At 46.0% G+C, this 21053-nt stretch overlaps 1 protein-coding gene across 1 annotated transcript; it reads right to left on the bottom strand.

Moving 5' to 3' along the window:
• Window positions 1-343: 343 nt before the first annotated feature.
• On the bottom strand, window positions 344-6643 carry LOC135986020 (patched domain-containing protein 3-like). The gene is made up of 4 exons (XM_065629763.1): window positions 5924-6643; window positions 5627-5748; window positions 3658-3803; window positions 344-1950 (listed from the first exon to the last, which is right to left on the bottom strand). The coding sequence occupies exons 1-4, from the start codon at window positions 6641-6643 to the stop codon at window positions 344-346; spliced, it is 2595 nt and encodes an 864-aa protein (XP_065485835.1).
• Between the last annotated feature and the right edge of the window lie 14410 nt (window positions 6644-21053).

The following is a 21053-nucleotide window of genomic DNA, read 5'->3' as shown; positions in this document are numbered from 1 at the left end:
CTGGGAGTTGTCCTTCCCTCCGGTGTACATTGCCTGACAAACCTGTAACGTAATCTGTTAAACTGGTGCAGTGGTCAGTGCTTAAAATAATTTTAATACATTCAGTAAACATGTCACAAAAAAAGGCTTTAACAATTAAGTGTTAGTCAAGCACACAAAAATGAGAAATGCAAATCCATTCTGTATGGTTTTATTTCTTCTGTTATTTTTCTTGCCTGGCTTTTCTGAAGCCTTTGTTTCCCTGTTGTGTTTATTTTTCTGTCCTTCATTTTCTTCATTACTTACATTCCCTGAAAGTCACTGAATTTTAGCCTACATGTAATAAATATATAATATATTACATTTAACTTAGTCTTGGACAATCTTTGTCATTCATAAACCTAAGTTCTAGCTTCTTTGATTTAGTATCTTGGGGTGATCTGCCAAAGTTTCCAAAGAAGGTTAAAAACACTGGAATAAAAATAAGACCATGAAGAGCCCCAAATAAAATAACAAGGAACATGATCTTGAAAAATGTCCTAAAGATGTAGGTTTTTGCTGCAGCCAGGACAACTACTCCTAATATAGTAGAAACGGCCCCTTGTAATACTGGGTAACCTAGCAAGGACAGAGCTTCGATTGCTCTTTTATTGGCTGAGGACTCTCCACTCGTCACAAAGGCATAGGAAATATGAGCAGAAAAATCTACTGAAAACCCTATGCAAATGACCAGGTTGATCATGGATATGGAATCTAGATTGATGTTCCAAAATGTCATGAAACCAGCAACACCAACTATAACAGAAACTACGGCAAAAGTCACCCACAAGCAACACAAGGGGCTGGGAATAAGCAAAAGGGAGACGACGAGCATTGCCCCGGTGGCCACAATGATATTCTGAATGGTGTTCTGCACTATGACCAGGAACTGATCGTAGTAGATGAACGCTGGGTGATACACCATTAATGGAACACTGCACTGCTTGGCTGTCTCTCTCAACTGACTGAGAAGATTCTTCTCATCAATGGCCGAGGTCACGTTCACCGTCTGGATAAAGAAACGTGAAGCTTCTATCTTATCCTGAGCTTTGTTAATGTCCCACTCAAAACTAGGAACCATTTTGAACAGTATAGGTAAGTTATTAATGAAGAGAGTCTGACTGTCTATATTTATCAAACCACTGTTTGCAAGCCCTGTGTAAACTCTCAGCCATGACTCTGAGAGGTTCTTATCTACATAGGAAATGCCCTCTAAATTCTGCATGCAGTTCTCAATGCCAAGACGAACAGTCTCATTCCAGTAATCTACACTTTCTTTAATGACAACCATGACCCTGGGTCCATATGCTGAGAAGTATTTGTCGTGGTCATCATAGAACGGAATAACGTAAGAGTCATCACTCGCCAGATTTCGAAGATCGATGCCTTCCCTGATCTGAGTACATCCATAAATACTGCCACCCAAGTATGCTCCGTACAGCAACACCACAAGTAGCTTGATCCATTTATTTGTAAAAAAAGGACCATAATACTTTTTAAAGAATATGCTCATTGGATGTTCACTTTCTGGCTGGGGTGATTCCCCAGAACGCTTGCCTATACAGCAAGCATTGTACGAGCAGGACGTCTCAGCCCAATCTTTATCTCCCACAGGCAAACAAGTTAGCCAGTGTCGGTTTCCTTGCTCCCTTTTATGATTTAATACAATAATTGCCCCAAAGAAGGTCATGGTATATATATAGCAGAAGACAAAGGCAGTGACTGTGTAGAGGCAAAATGATCTCACGGATGGAAAGGCAGTCCAGGTGCCAATGAAGAAGGCCAAAACATCTGTGAGAGTGGTGATGGTCACAGAAAGTGCTGCTTCGGTGTAGGTCTCAGCCAGACGAGATTTAACACTTGATTTACCTTCTTTTCTTGAGCTTTGTTCCCAGCAAGCAATCATGATGAACATGTCATCAACACCAACTCCTGCAGGAGGACAAAAAGTTAATGCTGCACTGTGAATGGCAGCTTCCACTAACACCCAACAAAAGTGCAAAATGAATTGCATGTAAGTCTGCACAAAATTTTGAAAAAGAAAGTTAGGCTATTAACATTGCTTTAGTGCTGATACAAGTTAAACAGATATAGGAAAATAGTTCCTTTGTGGGTTGCTGAATTTATTACATTTTGGAAACTCCTGGTGAGCTGATGGGTGTTGATCCATCACCCTACTGTGCTGAAGGACTGAGCACAGCAAGTGCATCTCTGACACATGCGTTGTCTCTGGAGTCCAGCTGTCCAGTGATTATGTACATTGCTTACTCTGATGCTCAACTATCCTTAGCACTGGAAGCATCTCCCATTATCTCTGGAATCTCTTCATCACTGCAGCAAATTAGACCAATAATTTCTTGCTCTGCATTCAGCAGACAGAGAGGACAGTTGCTATCATGTGGGAAAACAGTGATGCCACTTTTCCAGTGGTTCACTGTTTTATGCTTTCTGCTCTCCACTTATCTTTTCTCCAGCTTATCTTTGAGCATTTATTCATGATTTATTATTCATTTATCTTCATATTTGTATTGATGTGCCTGCATTTATTACTCATCAGAGTCCTGAGAAACCCTGCCAGGAAGACTGGGTCCTGGGCTAGAGCTTTTACTAAGATAGAAGAGAGCCCAAGTTCGAGAAAGAAGAGCCAACGTGCTTCTCTCAGCTCTGCTAACTCTCAATCAGAGACCGTTCAGTATTTTGCCAATGTTACTCTATCAAGGGCTCTTCTATGCCCTGAAAATTAATCACACAGAAAGGGGAAGCAAGACTGTGTGAACAGCGGAATAAGCGTAGATGATATCACTGAGCATAAAAGAATAGATAAAATTACTATCTGCTACCTCAAGAGGCAAGTGCCAGTAGACGTGCAAAGATAAATTAAGCAGCACGTCAAAAGTTGCTGCTGGATGGCAGTGAGCCGGGCTGCTGCTGGAAACCAAGCAGGCTGATAGTTTTTTGGTCTAAAGCGAGGAGGACAAAAGTCTGCTCGTTCCTTATAAAGATCTGAAGAGGCTGGCTTAAGTCCCTTCCCTGGTATACAAAAGGGTGTTTCTGAAATTTAGAGCCTCCACAATGGATGACCAAACAAAAGCAAATACAAATGCATTTCAATTATGCAGGAAACAAATAAACAATGCATGCCCTAAGGAGCATTTGCATTAGATATCTGGTATGACACAAAGCTTCTGTCAACCCAGGAGGAATACAGAGGAATGCAGTGACAGAAACCAGTTGAGCTCACCTCAAGTATTAGCACTAGTTAAATAAATGGTTAATCATAATGGCTAAATTACCAGGGATGCTGGAAAAATGCCAGAAGTGCTAACCTTACCACTCTCTCATTTATAATTCTCATACCTCAGCAATGGAACTGGAGCAAGCACCATGTTTTGGGAGGAGCTGCCCCTGGGCCAGAGCCCGGCTGCAGCACCAGCGTGGGTGTGCTGAGCTGAGCTGAGCGGCTCACCCGCCTTGGGGAGCTCAGAGGAGGCTGCATCTCCAAGCGTCTCCTCTCCTCACTGCAGGACGGAAAGAACTGCGTAGGATCTGATGCTCACATCATGAAAGACTAACAGTGCCACGCTGTTTTAACTCCACTTCAGTCTTGGTATCTGAATCCGACTCGCTTTTTCTACTTACCTAGGAGAAGAAATGGCGTGCTTGCTACGGTGACCACAAACGGGACGCCACAGAAGAGCAGCAATCCAAAGCTGCTTAATACAGCTAAACCGGCAGAGACCACTCCACAGCACGCAAGCCAGACATTATTTCTTATACAGCTCAGTCTGAAAATATTTTAAGGAACATCTTAGTTACATGTCAAATATTTCAGCAAGGTGTTTGGCATGAGAAGTGCACAGATACCAACGATACCCTGTCTGTGAAGAGAACTGTTGAGGAAAGCTGCTATTTGCGAGGAGACCTCCCAGCTGTCAGCATTAGACAAGATTAATTTATATAGGAGGTGCTAAATACATTATTACTGCTGGCCAGTTATATCCATAAGCGTAAAGACGTGTACTGATCTTGGCATCTATAACAGGAAAGCTGGCAAGATGAAGATAGATCAGCTCTACCCCTGAGAGGCCAGATTTAGGGTGACCCAAAAAATGATGAATTTGTAGAAGCTCTTGACTTTTACACAGGTTCTTGGTGTAGCGTATCAGTGTAGTACGGAAGCATCTCCCAGGCAGTGAGTGCTGTGTAGAGCAGCTTTCTCAGCAGACAGATTGGCTGCCAGCCATTTGCCAAGACACCCCTGAGGGCCGGCTCAAGGATTCCCCATGAAACATTCCCAGTGCGAGACTTCACACCACACAGATGGGCTTAAGAGTTGATTCTTGCCTGATCAGCAATATTTTCCAGGCTGTAGACAGTTTCTGAATGCTAAGAGAACCTCTAGCTTCCAAGGCAAGAAGTGTGGGTTATGGAACTACCCTTGCTATGACTGTGCTCACGAATGGCTGTACGTGAGACAGCCGATATCCAGAAATCATGTGGCCTGATGGGCATGATGCCTGATGCAAACACTAAACCAACAAGCCCACCATGGGAGTACAACTTTCCTTTTCTAGCACAGTGCACAAACGCTGCCATATGGTTGTCAAATGTACAATGGTTCCCCTTCCACCAGCACAAAGAAAGGGGTAGGCTAAGTTCTTTGTGGACAGCAGATAGGGCTCAGACTCTACTAGCAAGAAGAACACCAAAAGCTGTACCCAGACATGCAGTGATCCATGAAGCCAGTGATCATTCATCTGAACCCTAACTGAGCAGTGGTAGAAACGAGCAAACAGATCTTAAAGGTACACTTCTTCCTCCCTCCCCTGCTTCCTTCCCCTTTTAAACTGATATTTTAAAAGAATTATAGTATCTTGAGGGCAGGATGAGGATAGAAGCTACGAATGAAGCAAGAAAGTAGTAGAAAAACGTCAGCAAGAGCACCATTTATTTATTTTCTCCCCCAAAATTACTTCCCCGTTTGACTTTTATGCCCATTTTTGGTGATTGTCTCCACTGGATATGGCGAGTTGAGCTGGTAAGTTTTATTCAACAGAAGTATTTGTGCAGAATTCTGCTCCTGCCAGGCTGCCTAGATCATGCTTCTAGCTCCTCTATCGCAGAGGGTAAAGTAGAACCCGTTCATCAACCCTTCATGAGTGTTCGGCACAGCGTTTTTCAGGGCCAAAGTAACAGCACCTCAGACGTCTTAAAAAGATGAAGAGTAGGGATTTGATTCAGTTCTTTAAATAGTTTCAAACCCATCAGCTACAGAAAGGGTTCTTATGAGGCGGGGACTACAGAAATGACAGCTGGCTTCAGAGAACATACAAATGGATAGTAGCATTCAGGCTGTGCATGTCTGAACTGAACGGCTGTTCAGGTCTTCGTCTGGTACTTATCATGAAGCCCATTTAAGCAGTTGGGAAATATGCACAAGTAGGAGAGAAACAGCAAAGAGATACATTTGTTTGCCTATTACTAAATGTCCCCTGAAGTCTGCAGCTTCAAGAATGACTTCACTTGACAAAAGTAGAAAACAATTTAGGCACGGTAAAGAAGAGCAGAGGTCACTTCTCACTGATCCACAGCTTAGAAGACATTTTACCTTAGACAAGAGATGACTGAAAAGGTTATTGTCAAGAAATAGGTTATGGAGAAGAGTGGGATCACGCTCTTGGTATTTCCTTCAAACTCTTGTTGTCTGGACAGCGAGGTAAAGTAAGTCACCTGTTGTTAAAACAACAACGAAAGATGAAGCACTTCTACTTTTTTTCCTACTCTTTATCCACACACAGAGGCAATGCTAAACATCACGTTGGCACTAGCGCATTCCCGTGGCCCTCGCAGCCCGCGCATCTCGGTGCCCGGCGGCCCCGGCACGGCTGTACCCGCCCCTGCTCACCTGAATAGCGGTGATGCCCAGCGCCGCCAGCTCCGACGGCACGTCCCGCAAGAAGCTCTCCAGCCAGCGCCGGCTCTCCGCCGCCGCGGGGCCGTCCTCCCGCAGGTAATACAGCAGCCTCAGCGCCCGCGCCGACAGCACCCGCCCGCCGGGGTCCGTCTGCACGCCGCCCAGCACGGCCCCCACGAAGAAGCCGCCGCTGAAGGGGAAGGTGAGGTTCTCCAGGGCCGCCTCATCGTAGTGCAGCGGGTTGGGGATGGCGCAAGTGCCGCCGCTGACAGCGCAGAGCTGCTCGTAGCCGCGGGCGCGCATCGCCGCGTCCAGCCGCAGCACGTCGCGCCGCGCCGCCGGGGCCAGGACCGAGCCGTTCCCCGCCGCCACGGCGATGAAGGCGGCGTAGGTGCCCTCGGTGGGCAGGCGCGCGGCGGAGAAGCGCTCCGAGTCGTTGGTGGGGAAGAACCGCCGCACGAAGTCGCGGTCGGCCTTGGCGGGCCCCCACGTCGGCGTGAACTGCTCCTCGATGTCGTTCGCCTGCCGCTGCGGCAGGAATAGGAAGCCGGCGCCCAGCCCGCCCGACAGCAGCAGCGGCAGCAGCACGAAGGGCCAGGGCCAGGCGGCCACGGCGCCCCCCAGCCCTCGGAAGAGCCGCCTCAGCGGCCGCTCCAGGCAGTTGGTGTTGCGGCAGGAGCAGCGCTCCGCGGGGCGCGGCCGCTCCGCCATGGGCGAGTGGGGGCAGCTCCTCCGCCGGGGCAGAGCCGCCTTGTGCCCGCGGGGGCCGCGGAGCGAATGAGCGCTGCTCGGTGGGGACGTGGCCGCGCCCTCCCCTGCTCTGACTCTCCGGGGCCGCCGCCGCCTCCCCGCACAGGCGGGCGGGGGCACGCGGCTCCCCCGAGTCCTGCCGGGGCCTCGGTGCCGTCCCAGCGCCCGTCCTGCTGGGCGCTGCCCGGAGCCCGGTTCTGCCGCCCTGCGAGCCGGCAAAAAAATACCCTGCAGCCTGGTGTTCTTGACACCGGTGACAGTGATCTGAGTGTCCTCTGGCTGTGGAGAACATTAAGCTCAGGTGCGACACTTCTGGCTGGAGAAGTGTCTAGTCAATTAGCTAATTCGTCACAGGCCCTTCTTGCCCTTCTCTGAAAGAAGCAACTCTCTACTCTCCTGCCAGTACTTGCAAAGAAAAGTTGTATTTCTTCTCTCTCATCCTAAGGAGACAGGGCTGCCACCCATGGGCATGAGCCAGCCAGCCAGGCTCTGAGCAGCGTTACACATCTCCCGCTGTGCCCAGCATTTAGCACAGGTTGGATCCTGGTGATTCCCATTTCTGTGTGCAGGTGTTCTGAGGAAGGTACGTCAGTTCTGCAGTTCTCTGTGGGAGACAGGCACTTAGAAGCTGTTTCCTGTAGCTCCTACATAAACCAGTTGAAGTTTTTTAATGAATCTGACTTGAAACTGGTAACGTCTCCTGCATTGTGTTCTTGGTTTCCTTCAGTGGATTTATATCATGTTAGCATAAGAGCTCTTCATCTGTCCTCAGAAAAAAAGGGGTAAGCTATTGATGTCATGTAGACACTTGATGAATTCTTGTCAAGGAGTCACCCAGCTGGAAAAGATGGCCTCTCCTACATGGAGAAAACTCCAGAGAAAAATAGACCTGTGCCTGGGAATAAACTACAGAGACACATCTATCCTGATGGCCAGACACCAAAAAGGCTTCTAGGATAACCTGGCAGTGGATCGGGTTGTGGATGATCCACTGACATTACAGCAGACACGAAGAGACGGTGTCCAGCTAAATGCATTCACTGTAAAAAAAAAACAGCCGTAAAGGGTTACTGACTTTTTTAAGCTCAACAAGGGAGAAAATAAAAATGGACCATTTGTCATGGCCAGTTTCTTTCTGGCTCCTCGGGAGCTGGAGACAAGCTGTGGTAATGATCAGGAGGTAGGAAATGAGCTGGCGGCAGGAGCTCCCCAGTCAGGGTACCCAGTACACTGGGCACAGGTAGGTGCCTTTAGCTTAACTCGTTCTGAGGCTTGGGGGTCTGACTTAATGGCATGAGAAGATGGCTCCACCAACTCTCAGAGTCATCTTCAAGCAGAAGGTATGTGCCAGACTTCTCTTCAAGAACTTGGGTTCTTGTCCATGCGTTTTATATTGACTTCCAATAAGATAAAATCTGAAATACTCCTTGGGGCAGAGCCAGGAACAGGACTACAGGACTTCCAGCAAGTCAAGCTTTCCTGTGTTTGTGGATGAAGCCACAACCTCCCTCCTGGTGGGTATGTTCTGTTTGTTGGAGATTCCAGTGAATTACTGTTTGCCAATATTGTCACATAAGTAAATATTATCAATATCACACTTCTTTGTGTTTCCTGATGCTAATGAAATGGTGAGAAGCAAAGCAGACATATGCCTTATGCCTAGAAGACAGCTGAGAGGGATAGCTGGTGTCCCACATTTAAGCAGCTTTTACTTAACGTCTTTGCGAGACCTGTGGGGACCAAAAAATACTATCAAATCATTTCTAATATCCTCAACAGTCTCATCTCTAGGTGGTGTCAGAATGTGCCTAACACAGATACATCATCCACTTCAGGCCTACATAAACCAGTCAAGAGCAGCTCTAAGAAGCCAGCAGACAAACAAACAAATGGGTCCTGTTCAGGTAGCTGAGTTGCCTCCGTGTTGCACAGCACCCACAGTCACACCATTCCCAGGAGGGCAGGAGAACTGGGTTCAACCCCTCCCTCAACCCCAGGTGCTAGAGCCTTCTCTCTCCCATAGCAGGGCCCACTGACCAGCACTGGGGCATTTGTACCCTGCAAGAAGCAAGGAGGAAGAAGAAGGAGAATTTAGCCCAGATCTCCCTCAGGCACAGCTCAGGCTCATAGGTGCAGACAAGGCTTTGGTCATGGCTCAAATGTCATGATGACCCCAGGGCTGAACCAGCTCCTAGCTGAAGAGACAGCAGGGCAGGGAGAGCAAATGCAGTTTCTAGTGCATGGGGCTTTCCGCACAGTCCTTTGAAATCAAGAAACAACGTATGCCTGGCTGGTGAGACACCCCACTTTGCAAACTTTTGTGTTTGAAAGCTCTTGTTCAGTTTGCCTCCTCAGCTTCCTCTTCGCTCTGCTGACAACAGGATCTGTTCCTGCTCTATCTGTGCCTCCCTGTCATTTTTGCTCAGAAACTTTGTGATGATAATCATTTCATTTGCAGGGTAGGCTGTCCTCAGTAACGCAAAGACAAGCATGTTTCGGTCTGTCTCTGTATTCCTGTGTCTTCCAAACATTTACTGAAACTGGAAGCGATTCAAACAATTTTGTAGGATCACAGAACCATTTAGGTTGGAAAGGCCCGCTGGCACTCATGGCATCCGGGTTCCCTGCAGAGAAGGTCTGTGGCGGGTGTCAGGCCAGGCTGCTCGGGGCTCTGTCCAGCTCAATGTGGAGTAACCTCCAAGGACTGGGACTCCAGAGTGTCTGGGCAACCTGTTCCAGTGTCTGACTTCCTTCATCGTGATTTTTTCCCCCTCATAATTGGCAGGGTTTTGGTAGCGGGGCTGCAGGGGTGGTCTCTGTGAGGAGAGGCCAGGGGCTGCCCTGAGCCGGTCATGGCCGGTTCCAGCTGGCCCTAATGGACCCACTGCAGGGCATGGCTGAGCCCTTTCCCAGGGGAGTCTGTGGCACCTCTGTGGAAACATCTTAGAGTAAGGGTGGTAAACACCGAGCAAAAGGAGAAACGAGACTAGAGCAGAAGGTGAAGTAGGAAAAAAACCAAACCAAAAGAACAACAAAAAAACCCAGGCTGAAGCAGGAAGGAGGAAAGAGAGAAAACCATGTCTTGGTTGGGGCCGGAGCCAAGGGGCCACTTGAGCTGAGAGGTGTAACCCAAAGAAGCTGCTGCCAGTGAAGGAACCACCATGCACGTGGTGGCCCCATTCTCCTGTGCTGCCCGCCACCTCACCAAAGGGGCTGAGGAGTAAAAATGGTGGGGGAAGAGGTGTCTGGAGGGAAGCAGCTTAGTTCCTAAGGGTTGGTTGGTTGGTTTTAGTCTTCTTTGATACCAGAATCAGTAATTAATAGATTGTTAATTGGCAAATAACTTACATTCACGGAAATTCCTTGAATCAGTAAACAGTTTTTGCCTGTGTCAATATCTTACTGGAATTTCTTTTGATACAACTTGTGACAGTTGTTCCTTGTCCCTTCCCAGCACATCTCTGAGAACAGTCTGGCTCTGTCTTCTCTGCACCTTCCCATCACATAGCTGAAGGCATCAGGAAGATCCTCCCCACCCGTGGTCTTCTCCAGACTGAATCTAGCTCTCTTGGCCTGGTACGTTGTGTGCTCCAGGCCTCAGACATCATGGTGGCCCTTGACTGATCTCACTCCAGTAGGCTGGTATCTCTCTTGTACCAGGGAGCCCAGCCTGTAGCACAGTACTGCCAAGGAGGTCTCATGTGCTGAAGAGAGGAAGATAATCACTTCCCTTGAAGTGCTGGCCACACTCTTACTAATTCAGCCTCCTATGTGGTCAGCCATCAACACCACAAGGCTGTGTTGTTGACACTGTTGTTCATACACCGCTGCCTCATGTTTGGTTGCCTAGGTGATGAGCATAGACTTAAAATAAAATTAACGTGTAGATTCTTATGAAATAAGGTGGAGGAAGTGTCAATGAACTCAGCACACTTTAGTTTCTCAACTCTGTGAGCATTTGTTTCCAGCAGACATTAATGAAAATCCCTCTCTGCTCTGTGTTTCATAGGCAGAAATTCTCTCTGTGATTTCTGTCCTTTCAAGAAATCCTTGTAGCCTAGAGTAATTTCCATGTACAACTGCAAAGATCTTTTAGAATCATGTTATTTGTAATAAAATGCCATGAGATAGCATTTCATATGTTTTCCTGCTTTCTTGAAAATGTCAGAAATTATAGCTTATTTGTTCCATTGTTTGGAACGTTTATCTCACAAACAAGAAATGACATTTTTTCTTTGCTTTGCTTTATTTTACATTATGTTAATATTGTTCTTTAATTACCTTTTATTTCTTAGCTGTCTGCTTTCATAAAAAATTGGGGAAACTGGAGTGTCATAATTCTTTGTAAAGTAAAATTAAGTTCACAGAACCACAGAATAGTTCAGGTCAGAGAGACATCTGGAGATCTAGTTCAACCTGCCTCACTGAAGGATCAACTAGAGCAGGTTGCTCAGGACATTGTCCAGTCCGCTTTTGAACATCTTCAGAGATGGGTACTCCACAACCTGTCCGAGCAGCCTGTTCCAGGACCTGACCACCCTTACTGTAAAAAAGTTTTGATTTGATTCTTACAAATATAGGGGTAGACTAGAAAAATTGTAACCCGCCCTGTGAATGTGAGTATGACCTAGGTCATCTCTCAGAAAGCTCAGGACTGAATTTCTTTTGTCTATTGTCATAAAGTCTACGAGCTCAGCGGTAGACTCCTGCTCTGTGGTGAGGCGTGACACAACCAGGTATCAGAAAGCGCTGTGTTTTTTAATTTCAAAATGTAGAGCTTTGTGGTTATACCATGGATGGATGTTTGTAGTTTCAAATTCTCAGTCAAGGCAGAGATGGCTTATTTCTGCCCCTCTCATTGGAACACCAGGACAGAGGGGCATTTCTGTATCCAGGCTGCCCATGGAAAGTGCTTTGCCAATTATGTGAGATGCACTGGACCCTGGAATAAAAAAAGTGAGATCAAGAAGTCTTTGGTCCCATTCCTTCCACCATAATGCAGCATCAGGTATGCGTGTGCCATTTCTGAAGGAAATTTGACTAACCTGTTCTTTACCGTTGCTGCCATAGTATCTGACGATGACAGGGAAGTTGTATCCTATTCTATCCTATCCTATCGTATCCTATCCTATCGTATCCTATCGTATCCTATCCTATCGTATCCTATCGTATCCTATCCTATCCTATCGTATCCTATCCTATCCTATCCCTCCATCTGGATGAGGCAGGAGTGCTCTGTGGGTGCCTGGCTACTGCTTTTGTTTGCCTGCACGCCTGGGTGAAACAATTGGACTTTGCTACCTGTGCCAGGCAGTGACAGTCCATGGCCCTGAGGTGACAGGTCTGCAGATGGTGTGGGGAATGCAGCACTTCAAACTCCTGTATCCAAAGTGAACAATCTAATTGTCAGCTGGGAGGTTTGTGCCCTCTGTGTCCTCACTAGCCAGTGTGCAAGAAAGAATTGCATGTCCTGGGGCCTTCAGAAAAATGCACACAAAGGAACAATGATGGTGGCCTGGTGATGAGGGCAACCAGATGGGAGGTGAGTTCCTGGTTTCCTCCAGGCCTGCTTAGCTGTTTATAGCATACAGTTCCAAAGAAAACCCCAAAGATATCCTGGCACAAGGACCCGGAACTAACAGATGTTTATTCGTGTGGAAGGTCTGCTCTTCCTTGCTTTGGGAGCACACAGTGACTCTGTGAATCAGGCATCTGCTGAGTGCTGCCAGGATGGGTGGCTGCAGCTCCTCTGCTTGATGAGGAGACTGGTATTTGCTGTGAACCATTAGCATCCTGCTTCATATTTAATTAGAGGTTTTCTGGTTTGTTAGACCCATGCTGATTCAGCTCTCTTTTGGCTGAGTTCCATTCAGGAGTGCCTTTAGTGCAGCTTTTTGCCATTTTGCAGTCAGCTTCTGAGCCTTTCTGCCTTTTTGGCCTTTTCTCTCTCTCTATCTCTCCCTGGGATCGGCTGTTCAGGACTAGGGTCCTATCTCCCTGGGAAGAGCTGCTCAATTTGGACAAAGTTCATGAAGAGTTGCATTGAGCATCACTTACTTTATATATATATATATTTACTAGGTATCTATATATCAAATTATTATTATGACATTAGTGTTATTCTGTGTGGCAGTTGCACATTTCCCAATGAAATCTGGAGCTTTCAATAGGGCAGTTGATGGCTCTTTAGCACCTTTTGTGCTCCGCTGTGCCTATCCTGACGTACACACCTTGGTCGTACACACCTTGGTCGGTGCTGACAGTCACGTCTCCCCACCCCGGGCACGGTGACTCCTCACGTTCACCTTCCCCCTCCACACCCCACCGCCACCCCCGCTTGGGGAGCAGGAGGAGCGGGACCCTCGGTCATTAGGGCCCTCAGCCAAGGAGCTGCTGAGGCCCAGAGAAGCCGAGAAGCTTCTGGACTATGCTTGTAATGCCCAAAGCCAAATCTGACCAGGCTATAAAATGAGGCCCCCGCTGAAGACCCCCTTTGAGTGGTGTTCTCAGAGAAGCGAGGCTGTGAACAGAGCCCTCCCCTGAGATCAGAGATGCCGTCTAAGGAGCCTTCCTGGGACTGAGTGCCCTCACCTGCTTCTTGGTGAGTGATTTTCTTCTGGATATATCCTTGAGTGAATCTTTGCCCACCCTGGGCTAGTGGTTATTTCTTCTGGGTATCCTTAAGTGAAAGAGGCCTCTTGTTTTTTCTGAGTGTGTGCACACCGTGGATTCTCATTATTCTGATGTGGTCGTACGGTAACATTATCCTCAGCTGGCACCTGTGTTTTATAATGTTGTCGGAGTGCTGAATAATTTTGGATAAACCCCATTTCTAGTTGGTTTTCTTTGCTAAACATTTCTGGCTAGAATAAAGTATGTGTGGAGCTTTTCACCTGCCTAAGTTGATTTCTGGGATGACTCCTTGACATTTTATTAAGCTGTTTTTATCTCAGTCCATGGGTTTCTCCCTTCCCTTTTGATTTTCTCTCGTGCTTGGGACTGGGGGGAGTGAGTGAACAGTTATTGTAGTTTTGATTGCTCTCTGGGGTTAAACCGTGACACCCAGAGAGGTGGTAGATGCCCCATCCTTGAAAACATTCAAGGTCAGGCTGGATGGGGCTCTGAGCAACCTGATCTAGTTGAAGATGTCCCTGCTTATTGCAGGGGATTAGACTAGATGACCTTCGAAGGTCCCTTCCAACCCAAACCATTCTATGATTCTATTATTCTATTTCAAATCACTTTGAGGTCTCATGCATTAATGTGAATGGGCCAAGTTAAATCCAACCAAACAAAAACAATAAACAAAAGACTAATAAACCAACTCATTCTTCCTTATTGGGGATAACTGTATTTTGATGTGGAACAGAACTGCAGCAGGCAGGCAGACCAAAGGAGTGATTAGTTTTGGCACAGCAGTATGTTACTGTTCCTCTCTCAGAGCCTTCTTGAACATCTGTAATTGTCTGTCTTCCTTACTCAGCTTTGTGATTGCTCTTCTCAGAAAGTTCTTGTCACACAAAATACACAAGATAACATAACCTGGTGGGAAGTGCCCTGCTGAGGGATAAGCAAGGTACTCCTTCCTTAGGGGGATGGATATTGGGTCAAGTGTGCAGCATCTTCTTTATGCTTTCATTTGGAGCAACATCATGATATCTGAATGGGATTTTCTCTGTGATTGTTGGAGTTTCAAAGGGACTTTTTAGTTCCTCTTTTTTTTTTTCATTCAGGAAAATATGTGGTGGCTGGAGATTAGGTCATGACTTTTTTTGGGGATCATTTTCTATGATGTAACTTATCAAGAAATACCATTTCACTTGACACTTTGAACTTTTTCTATGTCTTTCAGAAGAAATCATAAATAATCAACTAACTTGTTGGGAATCTATTTTATGTGACTTTGGTATAAAGTCTCTAATCATGGTCAGGGGCAATTGTAAGTTTATGACATTTTGCACTTTAAATCTATCTGTATCAACACTAAATGTTATGAATGTTTTGGAAGATGATGCCCCATAAAATTGTTAACCAAAGTATGGTACAACTTCACATTCAAAGAGAAACCTTTTCGCTTAGGGCAGACCCATGTCTTCAAGGCAACACAATGTGATTTCTTTGTGTGTTCCGAGTGCAGCAGAGAGAGTGCTTGTCTTCAGTCCAGCCCCTGTCACACCCAAACCATGCCTGGCCCAGAAAAAGCCCCACCACAGACTGGGACAGAGAATTGCCTGTGAATTATTGACACTGTGAGGAAGCTGTATGTTCTTTTCTTTTATGTGGTATACTATACAGAAAAGCATTGGTATCAGCTGAGGTTTGAGCCATAAGAGGATTCATATTTACAAGCAAAAATGTTGCTGAATAAATGTAATTAAATTAACTCTTTAATGGTATTCTACTATTTTAAATCTATTCTTTTGTTTGAATAACATACTTAGCATGAGTAGCCAAACTTAGCATGAGTAGCCAGGCTCATTAGAATTCCAGGCTGAATATTGTGAACTTATCTTAATCTGGTTGCTTGGTTACAGGGGGCTGTGAAGACCAGAACCGGGAGATAAAGAGGAGGCTCTGTCAGCAGAGGCTGCAAACCTTCTAGATAAGAAGAGTAAAGAGCCCCCTGGAAGACAGAGAAAGATAATCCAATAAGAAAAAAAGAAGCCCCCAGGCCCGGAATTTCATGGGACCAATGTGGACAGTGTGTGAAGGGCGGGTGCATAGATTGTAAGGGTTTGTAAGCCCAAACCTCTATTGTCTGGGCGTCTCTCCCCCAGAGGGAGGTTAAAATAATAGAATCATAGAATCATAGAACCATTTTGGTTGGAAGAAACTCTTAAGATCTTTGAGTCCAACTGTAACTTAAATCTAGCAATAAACCATGTCCCTAAGAGGCTCATCTATATGTCTTTTAAACACCTCCAGGAGTGGTGAGTCTACCACTTCCCTGGGCAGCTTGTTCCGATGCTTCACAACCCTTTCCATGAAGAAATGTTTCCTAATATCTAATTTGAACCTTCCCTGGCACAACTTGAGGCCATTTCCTCTCATTCTCTTTTTTGCTACTCAGGAGAAGAGACCAACACCCTCCATGCTACAACCTCCTTTCAGGTAGTTGTAGACAGCGAATGATTGATTGATTCTGGTTCCCAGTCAAGACTAAGGTTTTTATCTGAAACAGTTACTGACTGGTCTGATACTCTTGACATCCACCCTTGAGATATTTATAAGCATAAATAAGATTCCTTCTCAGCCTTCTCTTCTCCAGGCTGAACAGACCCAGCTCTCTCAGTCTTTGTCATAAGAAAGATGCTCCAGACCCTAGTTTTCCTCCATGTGCTTGGAGATAACAGCCAGAATGAGTTGTTCCATCCCCTTTTTGGGGTGGAGGTGATTCTGACTGGTCTGTAGTTTCCTGGGTCATCCTTCTTGCCCTTTTTGAAGACTGGAGTGACACTGGCTTTCTTCCCATCCTCAGGCACCTGTCATGTTCTCCAAGACCTTTCAGAGATGATGGAGAGTGGCTTAGCAATAACATCTGCCAACTCTCTCAGCACTTGTGGGTGCATCCCGTCAGGGCCCATGCATTTGTGGGTGTCCAGTTTGCCAAAACGATCTCTAACCTGGTCCTCCTCAACCAAGGGAAAATCTTCCTTTTGCCAGACTTTTTCTTCTGTCTCTAGGGTCTGGGATACCTGAGGGCCGGTCCTAGCAGTAAACACAGAAGCAAAGAAGGCATTCAGTATCTCTGCCTTCTCTGTGTCCTCCGTCACTGCTTTCAGCAGTGGATCTGTGTTTTCCCTAATCTTCCTTTTAGCTGCTGATGTACTTGAAGAAGCCCTTCTTGTTGTCCTTGACATCCCTGGCCAGATTTAATACCAAGTGGAGCTCAGCCTTCCTCACCGCATCCCTGCATACTCTAACAGCCCCCTTATATTCCTCCCAAGTGGTCTGTTCCTTTTTCTACATTACATAAACATCCTTCTTCCACCTGAGTTTTGACTGGAGCTCTTTACTTATCCACGCTGGCCTCCTACTCCCTTTACTTGATTTCTTCCTCATAGAGATGCATTGATCTTGAGCTTGGAGGAAGGGATACTTGAATAATAACCAGCTCTCTTCACCCTCCAACCTTCTAGAGCCCTAACCCATGGGATTCTTCCAAGCAGGACCTTAAAGAGGCCAAATTTAGCCCTGCCGAAGTCCATGGTTGCCTTTATCTCAATCCACAAGTTTTCTTTTACTCTTCCAATTCTCTCCTCCATCTCACCAGGGTGGAGTGAGCGGCTACGTGGCACTTAGTTGCCAGCTGGGATGAAACCATGGCAAGTTTCTGGTTGACTGAGCTGTTAGTTGAGCCTCAGGCTACAACTTGTTTACTGTCAAATTGAGAGCTTCTGTTGTAATTATGTTGTTACTGTTTTGATTACAGAATAGATTTAAATTTACACAATTTATTTTTGCATTAAAAATCTTAATTGTTCAATAATTTAGTGCTGGAGAAAATAATAAATTTACTGCTCTTGAATATTAAGGAAAATCCATTTTTTTGTATTTACTATGAAGGCTACATGTGACTTTTCCCAATGGTTCAAGGGTAGTTTTTCTTTTAAGTATACCTATTTATGCACAGTTATGTTCTATTAAAAAAAAATAACCCTTGATACCAGATTCTATTACTTAATAGTAGAATTGCCAGGGAAATGTTTCAAAATAAATAAATGCAACATCAGGAATCAGGAACAGAGAAAGTGGGGATTTTGACAGAATGTGGTATTTCTTTCCGAGAAGCTGTGATTCTGAAGAGGAAACTGGTAGTCTTGTTACATAATCAGCTTATTTCAGATCTCAGATTATGTGGATGGTAAAAGGAATTAATGGCATCCCTGCATGTGTACAAAAGAATATTGAGTAGGTATAGTGAAATTATTCTTCTGTTGCATGCCTCATTCACCGAGGAGCGCAGCGGCTGGCAGACCTTGTGAGCAGGGCTGATGCAGACGGGGCATTGCCAGGAGACAGCACGGGAGATTTAAACGTGGCAAAACTGAAAGCAACACTCAGTCATCGAGGAGCACAGCAGTGGTTACGGTAAGTTCCTCGGCTAAGCACGTGTTGAGGAGAAAAGCGGGGGGATCTTGGAGCCGGGGAAACCCGTGGACATGCAGGGAGACCCGCCGGGCAGCGGCAGATCTTGCAAGTGGGGCTGACACAGAAGGGGCATTGCCAGGAGCAACTGTGGGAGATTTGAATGGACCCTCAGGAGTGCAAGAGATCAGGGGCATGGTGAATGGGACGGGCAAACAGGGTGTGGCAGTTTGCGTGGCAGTTTGCGCAGGGAGGACAAGAGGCTGGAGAGCAGCCCTGCAGAGAGGGATCTGGGGCTTCTGGTCGATGGCAAGTTGAACATGAGCCAACAGTGTCCCTGGCAGCCAGGAGGTCAACCGTGTCCTGGGTGCATCCAGCACAGCACGGGCAGCCGGGCAGGGAGGGGATTGTCCCGCTCTGCTCTGCACTGGTGCGGCCTCGCCTGGAGCTCTGTGGGCAGGTCTGGGCACCACAGGGTAAAAAGGAGATAAAGCTACTAGAGTGTGTCCAGAAGAGGGATATGAAGTTGGTGAAGGGTTTGAAGGGGAAGCCATATGAGGGGTGGCTAAAGTCACTTGGTTTGTTCAGCTTGGAGAAGAGGAGACTGAGGGGAGACCTCATCACAGCTACAGCTTCCTCACAAGGGGAGGAGGTGGGGTAGGCACCAATCTCTTCTGTCTGGTGACCAATGACAGAATCCGAGGGAATGGCAGAAGGATGTGCCAGGGGAGGTTTAGGTTGGACATTAGGAAAACGTTCTTCACCCAGAGGGTGGTGGAGCACTGGAACAGGCTCCCCAGGGAGGTGTCACGGCTCCAAGCCTGACAGTGTTCAAGAAGCAAATAGGCAATGCCCTCAGACACATGGTGTGGACTGTGGGGTTGTCCTATGCAGGAACAGGAGTTGGACTTGATGATCCTTGTGGGTCCCTTCCAACTCAGGCATTTTATGATTCTATGATTCTGTGAAAGTAGATGTATCTAGCTTTAACCATCTAAATTGATCTGATTTTCCCACTGCAGGCTTTTTGTCTGTTGTCTTTGAAGAAGAAAGCTAGATGGCTAGCATAGACTACGTTCCTAACATGTAGGTAGCTCAGGTTAAATGAGATGAACCCAGTTCACGAACCAGCAATGTGCTCTTATGGCAAAGAAGGTCAGTGGTGTCCTGGGCTACATTATACAAAGCATTGCCAGCAGGTTGAAGGAGGTGATCCTGCCCCTGTACTCAGCACTGGTGGGGACACACCTGCAGTGCTGTGTCCAGTTCTGGGCTCCTCAGTGCAAGAGAGACATGGACATACAGGAGAGAGAGTCCAGTGAAGGACCATGAAGATGATTAAGGGACTGGAGCATGTCTTGAAGAGAGGGAATCTGAGAGAGCTGGGACTGTTCAGCCTGGAGTAGAGAAAGCTCAGGGGGGATCTTATCAATGCATATAAATACCTGAAGGGAGGTTGTGGAGTCTTCCTCCTCCGAGGTATTAGAAAGCCCTATAGACATGGTCCTTGCAAAGGAGGTCTAGGTATCCTTGCTTGAGCAAGGGCATTGCACCAGAGGATCTCCAGAGGTCCTTCCCAACCTCAGCCATTCTGTGATTCCTTTTGACAGTCTGGGAATAGTGTCTTCAGTTTCAGTACCCTTAGTTCAGGACTGATGCTGATCCTGCTCTTCCAAGACTTGGGGAACATCAGATCTATAAGACAAAATGCAAGAGTTTTGTAAGCTTTTTCCTGCTCAGTTTCTAGTGCTTCATATTCACATTCCGTATTATTATCACTGCTAATAGCAATACTGTTTTCATATGTTTGGGGAAAGTATATGTAGCAGGACTGCTACTGTGACCTGGGGCAACAGATTACATTTGATGCCCAAAACCTGTGTTAATTTAAGAGCCATTTTTGTTCTGTGTGTTTGTGTGACTATTTCTATTAATATAACCCAGTGACCCTCAGAGGTTTGGAGTTTATTCGATGCATGTAGGTTCCAGATTCGATCTCTAGGAAACAAAGAGGAATCCTCTTGTGCTCTGTCCTTTCCTTTTTGTCCATATTTTAGGAAGATTAGGCAAATATCTTCACACTATGATCTCATGTCTTCTCTTCTACCAGGAAGAGATCACCAGGAAAATAGTTGCTTTTGTATGTGTTCAAATGATCAGCAATGGCACCGGACTCGCCACAGTTAGACTGAAAGGGGCAGGGCCTGGAAATTTTATTGTTTCAGGCTCTCAGTAAGTTAATGCAGGCAGCTTTGCATCATTTACTGCCATATAGAAGGCTTGTTTTTGCAGTCATAGATTACTATTAAAGTGGAAAAAAAATCCAAGAGAGATAATTTAGAGGTCAGAAACTGCTCTTCCCCTTCCTTCTGTTCCTCCTGACTGTCTTCATAGTGCAGAGCACTGATACAAAGAACTAGGGGTTGTCACACACATTATTCTTTGTGATGAGGCTGTTTTTCTCCCTATGGGTTAGTATAGCTCCTGGCATACAGCCCTGCTGTGCTTGGTGTCATTATCAATGCTATAACAATAACAACAGTGATGATGATGATGTACTGGAAAACTTCATAGATGTAGAATGAAAAAGGTAAATACTGCTCCCTCATTCAATGACACATAAATATCCCTTCATTATCATTATGTACAAAGCTAATTTTGAGATATGACAATAAAAAATGGTTTGCCCAAGAGTCAGTGTCTTTTCTTACTAGGTTTTCACGATAATGCAGAATGAGATATTTGTGTCACCACCTTGTAGCTGGTCAGAGCACTGCTTCAGTGAAAAAACAACTTCTAGTGATTTGCACAGTAACCCTTCTGTCCTGATGGAAGCAGGGAACCCACAAGTCTTTTTGTCCTAATATCTACCTGGAACTAAAAGCCTTTCAAAATACTTTCTTTGTTGATTTTTCTCTGTGTTGTCTCTGAAATAAATCCAGTCCCCCAGGAGCTTTACTCATGCATGTTCTCCCACCAGAAGACAGGAAAAACTTGACTGAAATAATGAACACTAGGCAAATGAATAGCTATTTCTTCTATATCTGAGTCTTGGCAAGATGTAATGGTTGGTTTGAAAACCTGGGGAAATATACATATATTTTATTTGTCCTTTTGGAATTATCAGATATAGATTTGGGTAGAACAAGCCGAAGGTTTGGTTCAGAGGTGGGCACTGTAATGATATGGGAGACAAAGCAAATGTAGTGCCGCCCATATGACGGGTCTTTGTTGTTTCTATTTTGGACTTTAACCTTTAAATTTAGATGAAATGTGTAATGAA

This window comes from Caloenas nicobarica, chromosome 2 (genome assembly GCF_036013445.1).
Source record: "Caloenas nicobarica isolate bCalNic1 chromosome 2, bCalNic1.hap1, whole genome shotgun sequence".
Taxonomy (NCBI): domain Eukaryota; kingdom Metazoa; phylum Chordata; class Aves; order Columbiformes; family Columbidae; genus Caloenas; species Caloenas nicobarica.
The sequence above is the reverse complement of the archived record's forward strand: the minus strand, read 5'-3'. Positions and strand labels throughout refer to the sequence as shown.

Bases quoted from the DNA above. Each gene is read 5' to 3' on its own strand.
- LOC135986020 (XM_065629763.1), bottom strand. From the start codon at position 6,643: ATGGCGGAGCGGCCGCGCCCCGCGGAGCGCTGCTCCTGCCGCAACACC. The intron at 5,749-5,923 runs GTGAGCAGGGGC...TTTTAACAACAG, and splicing joins TGGGCATCACCGCTATTCAG to GTGACTTACTTTACCTCGCT. The intron at 3,804-5,626 runs GTAAAATGTCTT...AAATATTTTCAG, and splicing joins TCAGTCATCTCTTGTCTAAG to ACTGAGCTGTATAAGAAATA.